The sequence below is a fragment of the Phycodurus eques genome, chromosome 21 (assembly GCF_024500275.1).
Source record: "Phycodurus eques isolate BA_2022a chromosome 21, UOR_Pequ_1.1, whole genome shotgun sequence".
NCBI lineage: Eukaryota > Metazoa > Chordata > Actinopteri > Syngnathiformes > Syngnathidae > Phycodurus > Phycodurus eques.
The window spans coordinates 11,930,564-11,948,257 of NC_084545.1; the positions used below are offsets into that span (position 1 = coordinate 11,930,564).

General features: G+C 41.2%; 1 protein-coding gene across 1 annotated transcript; it reads left to right on the forward strand.

Moving 5' to 3' along the window:
- The first annotated feature begins 2,355 nt into the window (after positions 1-2,355).
- On the forward strand, positions 2,356-17,559 carry zmp:0000000991 (mucin-2). Its single transcript, XM_061666332.1, has 5 exons — positions 2,356-2,575; positions 8,214-8,290; positions 8,452-8,605; positions 10,018-10,063; positions 11,627-17,559. Exons 1-5 carry the CDS (start codon positions 2,466-2,468, stop codon positions 16,433-16,435), a joined length of 5,196 nt encoding a protein of 1,731 aa, XP_061522316.1. The 5' UTR covers positions 2,356-2,465; the 3' UTR covers positions 16,436-17,559.
- The last annotated feature ends 135 nt before the right edge of the window (positions 17,560-17,694 follow it).

The window sequence follows — 17,694 nt, forward strand, 5'->3', positions numbered from 1 at the left end:
AGCTTTCCATAGTGTGGTGCATACTCGTTATGGGTTTCACCTGTTGTTTTTATTTCTTTTTGGATTTTGATTTTAGCATTCAAACGCGTCGTACAGTAGTGTTTCCCTAAACTACATTGAGCCGAGGTACATACAGTGTTTTATATGAGAAAAATCCAGTGCGCATCACCAAACAAAAATGCCATAAAAGGTACACTGTATACTGAAAGAATGATGAACTCGGCTCAGTTTACTCCAAAATGTCCTCCAAATCTGGGCCTGTTTAGTTTGGACACAAATGAAGCAATTACGGTATTCCGTCATGGCAGCAGGTTCATTGTACCTTCTTCCGTCAAGTGGAAGAGCATTTGTTCGCTGGCATTGATAGATCAACAAAGATACGTTTCTATATTATTTGTAGTAAAGAAATCACTTTTGGACCAATTCTGTGAAATAGGATCATTTCCCGTGGCACGCGTGACGATTGCTAATGTATTCACTTACCTTAAACTACAGCAACGTTTTAACGCGATCAAAAGCACTGACCTACATTCACAAGCGAAATTCTAATATTTGTGCCAAACAATTGTTATTCGCGTATTCACCGCGGTCTGGCCTCTTCATTTCATAGCATTTCTCTCGCCTGCTCGGCTTCCAGTACGTGTATGTGGATCATCGACTGTAATCAGATTTCAAATTTGCCTCAGAGGGCCAATAACCGGAACCACAATGGCATCCCATTTCGCCTTGTCACAGCCAAGTTCGACAAGTCCGTAACGCTCTGCCCAAGTTAATACGTTTAATGATCAACATGATGTATTTCGTTTTCGTCATGTTATTAGATAAATATGGATTCTTAACGGCTCCATTACGTGGCACAGTTGTGCCCTGTCATATTGCATTTTGTGTGTAGTGCATGTAATTATGTTTTCTGCAATTGCGATGTAACAGCGGTGGTATTTAGAGGTGGATAAATGCTCATTGAGGTTCCAGCTAACAAATGCACAGTCGACCACTGCCTCACGAGTCACCAAACCCAATTTCAAACAGTAGCCTAACGTTCCTTTTGGTGCAGTACAGGATAAATGTAATTTGCACTAATTTCTTCGTATCTCTCCAATAGAGGGCATTGTCCAGCTACAAGAACTGCTGCGTAAGACACATCCTGCATAATTGTCCCCGAAATCCTAATATACTGCGGGTACGGAAAGTTTTCAGACCCCCGTAAATTGTTCACTCTTTGTTATATTGCAGCCATTTGTTAAAATCATTTAACTTCATTTTTTTCCTTATTAATGTACACACAGCACCCCATATTGACAGGGGGGGAACGGAATTGTTGACATTTTCGCTGATTTATTAAGAAAGAAAAACTGAAATATCACACAGCCACAAGTATTCAGACCCTTTGCTGTGACACTCGTATTTCACTCGGGCGCTGTCCATTTCTTCTGATCATCCTTGCGATGGTTCTACACCTTCGTTGGAGTCCAGCTGTGTTTGATTACACCGAATGGACTTGATTAGGAAAGCCACACACCTGTCTATGTAAGACCTTACAGCTCACAGTGCATGTCAGAGCAAATGAGAATCACGAGGTCAAAGGAAGTGCCTGAAGAGCTTTTAGCAAATGGCTGCAATTTAAAAAAGAGTGAACATTTTAAGGGGGTCCGAAGACTTTCCGTACCCACTGTATATACATGCATTTACTTTAATTATTATTATTATTATTTTTTGATGATGAAGCAAGTGAAATGACATAAATAGAAAGGGGTCAATTTAACTGCAGTTGAGATCTTGATTGATTGATTGATTGATTGATTGATTGGTTGATTGATTGATTGAGATCTTGGGAGCAGAAAAAAACAGGTAGGCGAAACGTGAAACAGAGGGCATTGATAACAATGGCAACAGATTCGGAGAAGCAAGATATTCCCCACCCGGAACGCACAAGTCGAGCCAATGCTGACTGATTCGACAGTTTCAAAGAAAATCTGATATGTAACATACTTTTTTTTTTTTTTTTTTTTTTTTTAATGAGAACACTAAGTTAATAAAAGAGGGAAACTATTTCGTGTGCAGACGTTTTTGGTGCCAAGCACGGAATTATTAAAACATTGAATAAACAAATATAAATCCATCCATTTTTTTTACTTTTGTACTTAAGAGATTTCAGTTGTTGTTGTTGTTTTTTTGTACTTTTACTTAAGTACAATAGTTTAATCAGTAATTCTACCTAAACCAGTGTTGTTGTTGTTGTTGTTGTTATTTTCCAGAAGTATCTGTACTCCAGCTAGTATCTGGCACCTCTGCTGTCTTCTTCTATTGAAGGGGGAAAGTTCCCCGGTTGCCCTTTGACCTCCTGCGTGCCAGCCATTGACGGCCGGCGGCTGCCCCGCTCTGGCGGCGTTCGCGCTGCGGGTGTAAATTCCTGTTTAAGACGCGTGTGTCTCGTCAACGTGGATGTCGGAACCGGTTGAAACTGAATGTCAACAAGTGACGCAGTCCACTCGGAGGCGCCGACAGTTGAAGTTGGAGGAGAAACTGCGACGCCTCCGCGCGGGCAAGCACACGCAGAGCGGACTTCGACTGCAAGGTTGGTCCAATTACATTCCCATATGCATTTATACTTGTTGTTTGGGGGATTTACGTTGCATTCGCCATCTTCTGTGTGGGTTTTTGTTCACATTTGTCGTCGCGGAGGGGCTGGAACACTGCGCTGTTTTGTGACGCGGAACCGCGTTTACAAACTGCGCGTTTTAAAAGTTCACCTTCAATTTCGAACACCTTCGATCGCGTGTAGCTTGTCGAAATACTCGCCGCAAGGTCTACATCGTTATTTCAAGTCATTCGGCATTTGGATTATTAAGTATTTGTATTTATTTGGTTCTTTTTGTTGTTGTTGTTATTTCAGTTCAGAGCTTTTCGATGACCAATAAACGGCACATTTTGCTAGACACGATGGATACATATTTTAATGGATTTTAGTGTTACATCGTTTGTAATTATCCCTGAAAGATTCGTCGTTTGAGAGCGTGTGGATGTGGACATTTGGGCAAATACTGTAATAACATTTTTGCACGTTTTGTACATAGAAATAGACATTACATCATGTGTAATGGTATTCTAAGTTGATTTTGTTGACTTGTGGGTTACAGTTGATGCACATTCAGATCTGCAACTGTCACCATGGATACACAAAGCCACTGGCTGCAAAACGTACCAGTTCTTTGCACTTAAATCCATTTACAGGTGGAGACATTTGCAGTTTGCTTTAAGTGTGACAAGAAAACAAGTCTGCTTCTGCCCTGGCCTCTCTTTAATGTTGTAAATCACTGCGAGGTCATTAAGATCCATCGGGAAGAGGCATTTAGGGGGTAAGTCGTTTGCATTCGGAACATCTCAATTACGTGTTTGTCCGTGTTGCGTACACACCCACTCTTAGTTCAGCTGGGATCCTTGTGGTTATGCAAGTGTTAGTTGCCAGAAAAGGCCACACACCCACAAGTCCTGCGGCCCTTAAACCGGAGCCGACATACCTCACAAGTAATGTTTCAGACTAACGAGCCTGTCAAAGAAAACAATTTGTCATCCGCCTGAAAGCCATCAAAACAAACAGTGACATAATTCGTGCAGTCATGATAATGTGCTTGTTACAATACACGAATGCTGGGAACAGTTCCTTTTTATGTTCAGCGTCAACAAAAAGATGAGCCGACTTATTGCGGAGACTGATTAATGTTTCGATTAATGACTGATTTTAACTGATTAATGATAAACAAGACTGTCCTACCAGGGAAAATAACATTTTCGACCACTGCTATACAACGCGAAATAACGCATATCATGCCATACCTCGTGCAGCTCTGGCCTCGTCTGATCACCGCTTCATTCGCTTAATACCAACATACAGTCAAGAATGTAAATGCGTGAAGCCTACAGTGAAAAAGTGGACCAGTGAAGCAAAGATAGAACTTCAAAGCTGTTTAGACTGGAGTGTCTTTGAAAATTCAGCTAGCAGTCTGAATGAATATACGGACACTGTCACATCCTATATCAGTTTCTGTGAAGATGTGTGTGTAGCAACAAAATCATTTCGCACATTCAACAACAACAAGCCGTGGTTCACTGGCAAACTAAAACAACTACGCCAAGCTAAGGAGGACGCAAATCGAAGCGGGGAGAGGGCCCTGTATAATCTAGCTAGAAACCAGAAACTATGCAGCAAAGTTGGAAAAACAGTTTACCGCTGACGACTTTAAATCAGTCCGGCATGCATTACAATCACTGACCAATTGCAAGCGACGATCACCCCAAGCTGAGAACAATAGCACACTGGCCAACGATTTGGCCCAAGGTTGTGTCGCCTCTCCGCTGCTCTTCCCTCTCTACACGGACGACTGCATTTCGACGCACCCGGCTGTCAAACACCTGAAGTTTGCAGATGACACCGCTGTCATCGGCCTCATCAAGGACGGTGACGAGTCTGCGTATCGACAGGAAGCGGAGCGGCCGGAGCTGCGGTGCGGCCGACACAACCTGGAGCCGAACACGCTCAAGACGGTAGAGATGATCGTGGACTTCAGGAGGCGTCCCTCGCCACAGCCGCCCCTCGCGCTGTCCAGCTGGCTTGTGTCAATCGTCGAGACCTTCAAGTTCCTGGGAATTACAGTATCTCAGGACCTGAAGTGTGCGATCAACATCAACTCCGTCCTCAAAAAGGCCCAGCAGAGGATTTACCTCCTGCGGCTTCTGAAAAAGCGCGGCCTGCCACAGGAGCTGCTGAGGCACTTCTACACAGCGGTCTTCGAATCAGTCCTGTCTTCTTCCATCACAGTCTCCTTTGGTGCTGCTACAAAAAAGGACAAACTCTGCAAACGACTGCAACGGACAATCAAAATTGCTGAAAAGATAACGGCTCCAACTAACGGAGACAAATTCCTTGTGTTTTTTTGGACATACTTGGCAAAATAAAGATGATTCTGATTTAATATACAGTCGTTCCATCTATGGTGTGTTTTGAAGAAGCAAGCAATTAGTTAGCATAACACTGCCATTCCAGTTACTTGATAATCATTTTAGTTCACGCAAATTCCTATAGCACTACAGTATTTCAGCAAACTTAACACACTATCACAATAACAAAAGTATAATTTGAGCTTATGTGTGAGTTGGAGACACCATTTCGAGTTGTCATTGCGATGTAAGTGAGAGTCAAAGCGCATTTTAGGAGGTTCATCAGGGCAACTGCATGAGATGTGTAATGATTGTGATTGTTTATGATTGTGGTTGTGATTTATGGTGGCGCAGCACCACATTTTCCCCCTCTGGTGTCAAACAGAGTCTCGGTCCACACTAACGCATTCACAGGCTCTCAAGCACATGCCAAAGCTACAGGTGTCATTCGAGACAAGACAATGGTTTACTTGTGAAAAAAGGAGTTATTCAGTATGTGTAGACTGAGAGTGAAGTTGCACCTGAATAGCACTCTTGAATTCCCCAAAACATGCATGGTAGGTTAATTGACAACTCTAAATTGCCTGTAGGTGTGAATGTGAGTGCGAATGGTTGTTTGTTTGTACGTGCCCTGCGATTGGCTGGTGTACCCCGCCTCCTGCCCGATGATAGCTGGGATAGGCTCCAGCACGCCCGCGACCCGAGTGAGGAGAAGCGGCTCGGAAATTGGATGGATGGATGGATGGATGGATGGATGGATGTAACTACGGTAATTGAATCCTCACTGTGACACATTACAGCTTTAGATCACCGTAAATTACAACCGCAATAACTAATGTTCATACCTCTGTGACATTGTCAATCAAACTTAAAGCATTATTATCTTTGTAAAGGCAGAAGGTTAAGAATGGATGGATGGACAGACGGATGTACAGCACTCTTATTTTGTACAAGTGTTCATGATATTGTGGCAGGTGGGTGTATATATAAACCAGTAAACAATAAACAAAACTAAACACAAAAGTCATCTTAAATAAGTGATGTCATACAAAGAATACAAGCTCAATAAAATGTTGTTTTTCCCAACCACATGGAAGCACTTTTGCACCCCGGCTGCAGTTTTTCAAAAGTTTGTGACCTTAAAACGCAGTTTGTGTTATATGAACAGAAGGAAAAAGTACATTGAGAGAAAAAAGAAACTCGGTGGCCTCACCTTGGCTGCATTGCCTCTTTCAAGTCTGCACTTGGTAAGCTTATTAGCAGTTGTGAATGACAGAATCAGAATAGTTTCCAGATCCCTGAGGGAAATTGGTGTGTTACAGTGCAGAAAATATAAGGATAACGTACTGATTTGCTAAAAATCCTTGAAGGATCTGCAAAGAAGTTGTATAAAAATGACAATAGAAGAAGGACTACAAAACAATATAAATGAAAATGTACAATACACAAATAAGATCAGGTAAACTGGAAACAGATTGCACTGGTCAACAACAAATTTACTGTCTAAGATTATTTTGCTGATTATTGATGACGTAACATTCACTACACACTTACTAACTTTTAATCGTCTACTATTCAATTTACCGTCAGCAAAGTTTGTAAGATTGGATTAATAAACTGGTAACAATTTAGCATGAAAACAAGACCTGAAGAAGAGAAATGGATGTTACTGTCAGTAAATTGTCCTAAATTACTTGACAAAACATAGACAACTTGCAAAATTATTTTGGGGGGAAAGCAGTGTTATGAATGTGATGGTAGACTATGTAGAATTAATTTAAAGGCAGACATCTCTGCAGCTGCTCCTAATGTTCCGCTGTCGCCGCGCTATCGCTTGCTGGTTAAGTACAACGATGGCCAAGAAGTTCAGGTGCATTGCGTGTGATGTGTTTTGATTTCTTCTCATGGCCTGCGGGAGCGTCAGGACCAAAGACATCTGCATGAAAGGTGTGTTGAGCTTGCCACAAAAGCTGCATGAAGGTGTTCCTCCCTTTTTTTTTTTTTTTTTTTTTTTTTTTTTTTGTAACTTTCTCTCCTGTCAGGTCATGCAAGTGTTCTTTTATGAGCCAGACATGATTATCCAATAATGTGAAGGGTAAAGAGCAGCTGTGATCATTCATGTGACCCGGGCAGTCGGCTTTTGTGTTAGCAATTTATGATGTGTCAAGTCATTTGATGTCCTCACACAAAGTGCTCAATTGAACTACAAATGGATGACTGTTTTGTCTTAGATAGCCCCTAAAATCATTGTTAAATCATTCTTTATAAATGTTGCAGTCACATGCATGTCCTTATTTGTATAAATGCCTCATCTTTGTTGCGTTGTCATGCTCACTTAGAGTAGTTAGTGTGGGCTCAGCATATGCACGCACGCTTTAGCAGCGACGTCAGTGGGTGTTATCTGCATGTGAAAAGTAAGTGTGGTGCGGGCACAGTTGGATTATGTAACCGCATGCTTATCAGTCAAACTGCTTACATGAGGAAGCTGATCTAAGACTGAGATTATTATTATTTTCTTTTTTTTTTTTTAAACGATGCATGTAATTTTTGGGATGAAACATGGTCAAATGCTCTTTTGCACACTTCATTCGATACAGCTGCACAATAATAAGAGGCAATACAAGAATTTATGATCCCAACTTGATAAAAACATAATGCTTTGATTGGCACTCTAAGAGAATTTTGTTTTCCCTCTTCAAACAAGTAAATGCAAGATAAATCAGGTGACCTAATTCCCGTGCCAACCCTGCTAATGACTTCAACAATGAACAGGAGCTCGAGACTGTAAACAAAGCCAAAGATGGAAGAAATCCAGCACTTGTTTGTTCTTCTTGACACAGAACTGAATGTTTCATGTTAAAATAAGAGGACAACCCTTGTATGAGAAGAGTATACAGTATGCGGCAATTTATAGGCTGCTGTGGATCTACTGTAGCTCCACCATTTAGCCTTCACCACCACCAAGTTTGGTATCCTGAAAAAACAGCTGACAAAAAAGTGGTGCAGTACAAATCAGTTCATGTTCTCAACTTTATGCCATGCAAACTCAAAATACCTCTCAGCATTCAGTGTGATTTTATAGCACTACAAACCACAGCCAAAATAAATTACACAGCACATGGTATTTTAATTAATTCTTCTCAGAGGGGGGGATCCCTCAAAACTGAGCGTTAGACTTTTTGAAAAAACTATGCCTTGGAGCTCATTAGATTGCGCAGCTGTATCTAAAATGTCAAGTGAGCGTAAACTAAATGAATTATTTGGATTTGACTTTGCAGACAGGGGAACGGGCATGAAACTACACATCTGCAGCACTCTTGCCGCCGTGCCAACACACATGAACGAACGCCCAAAGGTGAAAGACTCATCTGACAGTTAACATTAAGATTTAAGACTGTCTGCACACAACAAAGATGTACACTGCTCAAAATATTAAAGGAACACTGAAATTGCACTTGCCATCAATCGTTTACCATTGGTTTGTGAGAATCTAAGCTTACCCTGAATGTATTGCAGCACTAATATTTGGAGCAGACGGACCGAGGCAAGAGGTGGATATTGATTGTGGGCCCAGATACACCACCCGTATTGTGTTGAGACTCTCCAACAACCTGGACCTGGATAAATCTGAGATCAGACTCAAGAGGAAGCAAGACTCCTGTGTCGATAGGTAAGCACAGAAAAGCTTGACGTCATGTCAGAACGGCAGCCTGCATTTCAATTTCATATACGTTGATCAGTGCATAGAAGAGTATTTAAAAAATGACAAGGATGCTGCACGCAGGCATCAGAAATATCCTGCGGCAGGCACATTCATTGTCGTCGTTAAAGATCTTTACTTGACTTTCACAAACGGCAGTCAATGAATCCTGACAATATAAGAGCAATGTTTGATGAGGTCCATCGCTAGCGTAATATCAGGACAGTTGAGGGAATCTACAAGTGCATCAAAATAAATTGGAAAAGTTTATTTAATTCAGTAGTTCAATTCAAAAAGTGCGATTCATATATAGATTCATTAAACACGAGGGAAAATACTTTTCTGTAGGCCAATTCCTACCTAGCTTCTATTAAACTAAAAATAATTTTGATTGTTCTGTAATATTGTAAGTTATTGAGATGGACAGTTTGGGGTTTTGAATAGCTGTAAGCTCTAACATTATGTAAATATTTCACTGTGTGAAGTGAGCTTTCACTTTTTCAAGTGAACTCCTGAGATAAACTACATTTTCCATGTTATATATTCAGATCATTTTGACTATACACTTTCGTACTGAAATGTATTCTGTAAAAATCTTTTCTTTTTGATACATGAATAATTAATGTCCACGAGTCAAATGTCAATCTCAAATTTTGGAGTGTTTTTGTCACTCCTAATGAAATGCAACCTTGGGAAAGTATGAATCATCATTCCCTGAACTATAATAAGAACTACTGTATCATATGAAACTGTAGCACCCTACATGAGAAAGTCCCTATGTTAATGCCTCATAGACATGGGAAAAAAAGGTGTCGTCATCTCTGGTCAGATTTGGAGTATCTATTTCGGTTCACAGCACATGCTGTCTTTAAGGTAATTGCATTTGTTTGACCTTAATTGTTTTTTGTTGGCTCAATAGATGTGACACAACATTTAACAGAATTTCTACCACCTGCAGTGCTTGCATATCACAGAACACAAACTTATAAGGACATCTGGAATTGTGTGTACAAGAGAGAGTCTGTTGTTCTGCGTGATCCTTGCAACAATGTCGCTGATATACATTCCTTCTAAGTGCTTTCATAAATGGGTACGAGGTGTGACTTAAGTGTGTGAAAACTGCTTCGTGAAGAAGGACAGAGAAAAGGAATGCTGGCCATCATGTTGCTCGGCATTGCTGTGCTAAATGTTCGACATCTAACCCATCCAAAACTTGAGCATTCTCACGCGGAAGTCCTGTGAAATGTAAAGTTTTTTGGGTTTTTTTCCTGATGAGACAAATTGCACTTGTGTAATCAGATTGAATTGCTTCATTTAATGAATGACCTCTTATTATACCTGTAACTAACTTGATGTATTCAAATATTTGCTTTCTCCTCCAGTTCAAATGAGCCACAAAGGAGTAAAACGGTGGGGAGCAGCTCTCAAGTAAGTTATCATGATAATGAGATGAGATTTCGTTTGTAAAACATTGTAGAAACTACACATTTTAGTCAAATTTTAATATTTCCAATAAATGTACTTTTTGTACCTGAATTGAGGTCGTTTAAAACATGGGTGCCAAACTTATTTTTCTTGTAGGCCACATTGTCGTTATGCTTTCTGTTAGAAGGCCATTGTGACTTTAGAACCATATAAATGTAGACCTCATTATATTATTATATAATACACAACAAATTGATGGCTAATTTGTTTTGAAATCAGAAGTCAATGTTATTTTAAAAAGGGGTTTGGTGACAACAAAAAGAAAAATATCTCTGATTGCAATTTTGGTACAGAAGGACATGAGCTAGACACTGATGATTCGCTTTCACTGGCCACATGAAATGCTATGGCAGGCCAGATCTGGCCCCCGGCCTTGACTTTGACACCTGTGCTTAAAAAAAAACAGAAATATTTTGAATTTTTTTTATTTTTTTTTTTTTTTATTTTATTTTTTTATAAATGATCAGATCATAACATTGTAGCATTGTATCCTCTTAAAATCATCACAGTTGGGATAAGAAAAGGCAGGGTGTGTATGTACTTGTAAATAACCTGTTTTTCAAGGCCTGAATATTTTTGTTTCGTACACCTTGGGAACAGACACTGCAGACTTCCATTGCACTTTAATAGCTGAAAGAAATATAGTGAAACCTTGGTTTTCGTATGCCCTAGTTTTTGCAAGATTCGGGTTTCGACTTTTTAATTATGTTTTTTGCCACAATTTTGTCCCAGTTACCAAAAGTGATGTTAGATGTTCATTTAGTCAGTTATATTTATTTCACATTTGTATTTCATGTTTTCTGTATGTTATGTGAAACTATAATTATTCTCTTAAAAAAAAAACATTTGTTCATATTTTTGGGTGTCTGGAACAGATTTATTGGATTCACATTTTTTCCTATAGTAAATATTGATTCAGTTTTCATACACTTCGGTTTTTGGCAGACTTTTTAAAGTTGATAAATCACGAAAACTGATGTTCCACTATAATTTATATTTCTTGGCGAACTTGCAAAGCAATGATACAACGATAAATATGATATTCAGCAGTCAGGAATGTGGCCTATGACTTAAGAGTTGCTTGTTGCGTAAAGTTATGTATACAAGTTGCCCTTGAGCAAGGGACCTTATTTTTCCAGCTGCTTCATAAGCACTAGAAAGCAGCCCCACTGTTCAAAAGAACCTTGGTGGGTTCAAAGTAGTGATTATGAACAACACTCCAAAAACTTCCCTTGTGATATTTGTAATTGTGCTTGGGATGCCAACAAGAAAGTCTTATAGATCCAATGTCATACCATTAACACTTTAATTTGATATGACCTTTGTGTTGACCTTTATACTAGAACCTGTTTTCCCCCCAAAAACTGACAAGATAGACAGTATCATAATCAAATGCATAAACAGCCGTGCATTTCTAGTTAGGCTGCTATTTTCCTTAAATGAAACCCAACTATTTTTTTGAAACAGCATATTTTGTTTACCATTGAATAATTCTTGTTTTGACAGGTGAATAAACAAACTTCAGTACCAGACACTTCCAGAGAAGTAACAAGTGATTCTCCGATACCAGAGAAGATACAATTTCTGGCCAAGAAGGACAAAGACATTATCACAGTTGCTTGCAATGGTCATAAGTCCAGAATTAGACTTCCATGTGGATCCACTGAATTAGAGCAAACTATAAAGGACTGTGCCAAGCTTGAGAAGCAAACTGATGTTGAGGCGCTGTCTGACTCCAGTGAAGTCATGTTGTCTTCTGCTATGGTGACAGTTCTTGGCCCCACATGGAGTGGCCGACTTCGACGGTCCAAAAGGTTTGAGGCGACGGGTAGTTTGGAAACCTTGGCAAATCTACCAGGTCTGGTAAACTCTGAGGCAAGTCATTCACAGGATTACTCTCAGGGGTCTCAAAGTGATATGGGGAGGGTGTTTAATGTATCGCAAGCCCAGTCAAGACCTCCATTTCTGAGTAGTAGGCAAAATACAACAGGTTGGTCCACTAAAAGTGGTCCGCAAATCTTGGACTATGAATCGAGGAGTAAAGTTGCTGGAACAGTCTCGTTGGATGGAAGCGCTAAAGAGACAGAAATAAAAAAAGCGGAAGCAAGTTGTACCTGGGGTCTATATGGGCAAAAGAGGAACCCTCAAGATGGTTATCCAGTGCGACTCTCATCTTTGAGTTCAAAACCAACAACGAGCAGTCTTCTTCTGTCATTAAGAAGAATAAATAATCAAAACATGAACTCTCATAACCCTACCCCATCTGAGGTCAAGCCAATGTCTCTGAAGAGTGACCAAGATGCAAAACTCATCTCAAGACACCCGTCTCAACCCTTTCACAAAAGACTTGAGCGAGAAAAGTTAAAGCCGCTCCCCTCTTCACTGTCCATTTCTCCTAGGGAACCAGAGACGCAACCAATTAGTTCAACACCATTGACTAATCGCAATAAAATAAGCGCATCGAAAACAAGCTTGTTTTCATCTTCGACCATGAACAAGGTCACAATTGACACACCCAAACAACCACAAAGAGTGAATAAGAGGCAGCCAAGTCTTCCATGCTCTAGAGAAGCATTTCCCAGTCAACGACCATCGGAAAAAAAACAGAATTGGAGCGGTTCAGGAAGTGGCTTAAACCTATTTTCTGACAGTGTCGTATCTTCACATAATCATCTTCAATATGACTCTGGTTTGCTTTCAGAAAGTGGCACACCTCCCAGAAAAACATCTGGGATATCCTCTTCCAGGTGGCAACAAAATAGCCATAAGATCAGTGCTACTGCAGTTCACACAGACACACCCAACATCATAAACAAGCCAAACACACCCATAATTCCTCTACGTAACAATAATTGTGACGCACCAGCTCTAAGTCCAACTAATAACAGAAGTCTTAACTGTCAAATCTCAAATAGCACCAACTGTGCCACGACAGAGCCAGTTTGCAATGGTAGCGTCAACCCTGTGATAAAGCCACAGAAAGCAGGAACTGGTAGTGTCAAAGAGAAGCATTCTAACTATTCACTTGACAAACTAAGGCTTTCCAAACAACTATACGAGTCCAGTTTAAGAAAACTACAGCCACAAAAGTCTCAAAGTTTGCCTGACGGGCAATCTACTCTAGATCACCCAAGAGATTCCATTAAGCATGATGTAAGTAATGGTTCATTTAAAGCACATGTGAGTGAATTGGCACCCACTTTGTTAAATCCAAATAGCACTGCACCTCCTGAGAGCAAATACAGAAATGATCATTGTTCGCTCATAACAAATAACACTCATCAAAGCAAGACAATTAATCCGTTTTCGTCTTATGATAGCACCATCACTCTCAAGAGTCAGGTTGTTGCCTCTAAAAATGTAGCTGGTTTCTCACAGAATCCAATTGCCCGTCCGTCATTTCAGTCCAAACCCGATTTTTCTCAGACAAATATTAACATTTCATCATTGATTGGCTCTACATCCCAAACACCAAAGGTCGCCAATAGAGCCACCACCAACAGCACACCTTTTGGGTTTAGAAGAAGTTATGCTGCCACCCCAAAGCCTTTCCAACCAAAAACCGAGTGCCGCCATGTTCCAATGGCAAATAACACTTCCAATGAAAACTGTAGTCCTGGATCTATGACCGCTTCTCTTGCCACCCCTACTACTCCCACCCAGATTAGTTCTACCAGTACTCCTGCCATGACATCACATCTCCAAACACCCTCAACATCTCCAATCAGTCCAAACCGAAAAGTGGGAGGAATATTAACTAACCAATCAGGAAAAGACAATAAAAAATTGGGCCTAGGGCACAGAAAGAAAGTGAAACATGTCATGTGGGAGGACGCTGAGAATTCTGAACCCGCTAAGAGTCCAGATCCATCTGTCCTGACAAGTCCACTATCCCGCTCAAGGTCCCAGCAAGACATCAGAGCACCATCCATCTTCTCTTTTCTAAGATCAAGCAGTCAAAACACAAAGAACACTTCTCTTTGCACTACATCACCCAAGACCTCTAACCTGCAGGGGGGGAAAGGAGAGAAATATCAATCCTTGTCTTCTGACTCTGCTGATCGAACATTGAGAGAGGGAGGAGAATCAAAAGAAAACCCCAGTGAAGCAATGAGCTTTGACCAAGAGAGTAGAGAAGCAACGCCGTGCAGACTGCGGAGGTCACTCTCATTGCAGGCTGATGAATTCCTGTATCATTCAACTGCTCTCACGCCACCTCCTGACTTTTCAAATGGATACAAGATCCGTTACAGCCCCCCACCTTACTCCACTCTCATCTCCAGCCGCAGTGAAACTAAGAAGGCAACTCCTCGGACATCACTCTTCCCAAATCTAAACACCAACTCAAATTATACCTCAAATCATCCAGCACATTCTCATCTCGTTGCAGATGCAACCTCACCTAACACAAAACCATCACCTACAAATTCACCAAAACCATTGTCCTCTCCTCTGCAGAACAGAATGTTATCACTTGACAATTCATTGTATAGTGTTTCACAAACAGATGAAATCGACGACAATCGCTACGAGAGCATATGTCGTAATCAACAAAATGGCCGCCTATTACTTGTTGAGAGCAGCGTTGATGTCAGCCCACAATCTCTGCAAAGCTCAAAAATGGATAGAAATGCTTCTGCTCCAAAGAACACAACGCCTGAATCATTGCAACCGTTCACAAAGACGCTCCCTCCTGTGAAGGCAAAGCCAAGTGATTCAAATCAAAGCTCTAGTGGCAGCAGCTCAGCGGATAGTCAGTCTGTGGGTGATGACATTGGCAACAAAAAAATGGAAAGTGTGATGGGTAAATTCAGACTTTTCTCAGCAGAGAGCAACAATGAGCAAGGCCCAAAGAGACGACGTCGTTTTGGGATGAAGAAAAGTGTCAGCACGCCAAACTCAGAAACTGAGAAGTCACACAAGAGTTCTAATAAAATGGACCAGGTTATCAACAAACTGAGGCAAACTTTCAGCCCTAAACGCCCTGATGATGACCTGTTGCCATGGAAATGGAGGCGAGCCTCTGATACGCCCTCTGTCAGTGGACAGAGCGGTACCAGCAATACCAGTGATACCACAATTGAGAGCAACAGAACTGCAAAGTGTGAAGAACAAGAAGTCGGGCTGAAGGACAAAGAAAGGACAAAACAGGGCGAAGAGTGGACAGAGAGCAGCTACTCGATCATACCTACCTTATCGGTACAAACCTCCATGACAGAAAATGAGTTATTTATTTGGCCAGACCAGTCCAACGCCAAAGACCAAGACAAATTAAGATTTGGTGCAAAAAAAGTGTCGGACCAGATTGATGTCAAGAATAGAGCAACAAACCAGTTCCTTCTGTGTATAGATCATAGTCCCAAGAGGAGCCCTAAACTCACTGATAGTCATTGTACTAAGTTTAGGAACTCTACATCCAGTTCCAAGAGTCCATTCTCCCCCTTTTCCTCTCTTTCCACTCACTCGCCATTTTCCTCACCTGATGTGGCGGACGACAGTGTTTTCTACAGCCCAAAGATGCAACGCCGCAGGGAGACCTCATCACCATGTGAGCCGGGGGAGGGAATCAGTCTGGTGAGTTCACGGAGAAGCCGGGCCTCCACAGGTCCACCAAATACAGGTCCAGCACAGGACGAGGCATCATGCTATGCCGATTTAAAGTATGGCATTGAGCCTGGGAGGTCCGTTTCTGTGAGCTCTGTACTCTCCAGTCGCCCATCAGGGCCTGGACGAATCTCCACCGGCCCCAGATTCACGAGTGTGGGTGATCTTTCAGAATCAGTCCCAACCTACGGACGAGCTGATGAGGATTTTCATCAGTGGTTAGAGAGGAATTTCAATCATAGACCAATCAGTCAGATGCAGTCCTACTTCCCCAGTGACGCCGGAAAGCTCAGATCAAGATCTCTTCCTCGATCACTGACTCGGCGCCTGGCCCAGTGGAGCTCAGGTGTCTCTAATTGTTCGCCTGCAGACACCACGTCGTCACTGTCGCCCCATCGTTGGAGTCCCAACATGAACACTTGTCACTTTGAGTGGGATGCAGTGAGCCCCCCAACTCCTCCTCCAACACCTCCTCTGTCGCCACAACCCAGACGCATGTCCAAACCTCCCAGCCTTTCCTCGCCTAATTTTCCCAGCCCAACTGGAGAATCACTGGACAGACAGTCCCCCAAGGGGCATTTGCCTTCTCGGAATTATGTATCCAGTCTAAGCACATTTGAAGAGTCCTCAGACAGCAGCTCAGATACAACTACAGATGATGAATATTATTTCGAAAAAAGTGATGAAGAAGAAAAGGAGACCGAATTGTGACAGCAGTCACAATTTGATTGCTAGGTTCTCTTCTTCATATTGTAAAAATAAGATGACATGCAACAGAAACGTGCAAAGGAAAGTTAAGAATGTAGGTTGACAGTCATAGCAGGTGACTTAAATTGGCTTGTCTTCGTTGTATTCAAACGTGACGTCAAGATATGACATTTCTTCTTCTTCGATTATGCCGCATCTCTTCCAAGAGACATCAGTGCTGCCTAACATGTTGCTGCACAACGTGGTACTACACTGATGGCACGTAACTATTTTTAGACTTTCCTGTATACTGTTTAAAAAAAAAAAAAAAAAAAAAAAAAGTCACTTAAAAAACCGCAATATAGCAGGGGCGCGGATGATGACAGGGTACACTGTAAAGTCAAGTATGTACGTAAGCACAATTATGCTTTGCTAATTTATGGTAAATAATGGATGCTTAGCACTCATTTGGACAGCTGCATGGCTTCAGTGTGGGAATTACATCTGTGTAAGTAGTTTTAATCCTAAAGTTTGCTATAACGCATTAATTTCATTCCACTGAGAGTCCTGGTTTTCCGTCCGGTTTTTGAGAACGGAACATACTTTTATTTGTTCATATTTTGTGCGTTTATAACAGTAAACCCGAGCTGAACATTTGCCAAAATGGTATGTCCGTGTTCAATTTTATTGACATCTTTTGTCATGTTGCATCGTGAATGGTTGCTGAAAGTGTATCGACCCCACTAGGTAGAGCCACGACACTGTTATTGGGCTTTTATCCACTTGCTGCTTCAAGGCATCGTAGTCGGGACGTCTGGTGGAATGTATCGTGGTCGTCTCGGACCAAACTGTTTCTTCTGCTGCTGAGCAATAACTCCACAGGGGAAGGAGAATTAACGTTCAAAAATATTTTAGTTTTGTGTGCTTGAAATTGTTGTTAATGTTTTAAATGTAAAGCTGAGTTTTATTTTCTTAACCACTTTTTTATTTTTAATGGGTAAAAGAATCATACTGGATGTGGTAATTTAACATTGTTGTCAAACATAAAATGCTTCATATAGTGCCTGACATTGTTTGCCCAGACCCAATATTTGCACATTGACAATCCAACGTCTAAATATATGTGTTTTATGAATAAATGCCATGTTTCCAACAAGCTCTGTCTCAGAATTGAATATGTGCCATTCATTCAGTCAAATAGTGTCTTCAGCGTGCGATCCATGCAGTCCAACAGGAGATGTATTTTGCAGTGAAAACACAGCCTGCTATGGGTGACAGTCGGG

What these genes read in the sequence shown, in the direction of transcription:
- zmp:0000000991 (XM_061666332.1), top strand. Translation starts at nt 2,466, where the DNA reads ATGTCAACAAGTGACGCAGTCCACTCGGAGGCGCCGACAGTTGAAGTT. An exon ending in CAAGACTCCTGTGTCGATAG is followed by an intron (nt 8,606 to 10,017) that starts GTAAGCACAGAA and finishes TTTCTCCTCCAG; the next exon opens with TTCAAATGAGCCACAAAGGA. An exon ending in CGGTGGGGAGCAGCTCTCAA is followed by an intron (nt 10,064 to 11,626) that starts GTAAGTTATCAT and finishes TTGTTTTGACAG; the next exon opens with GTGAATAAACAAACTTCAGT.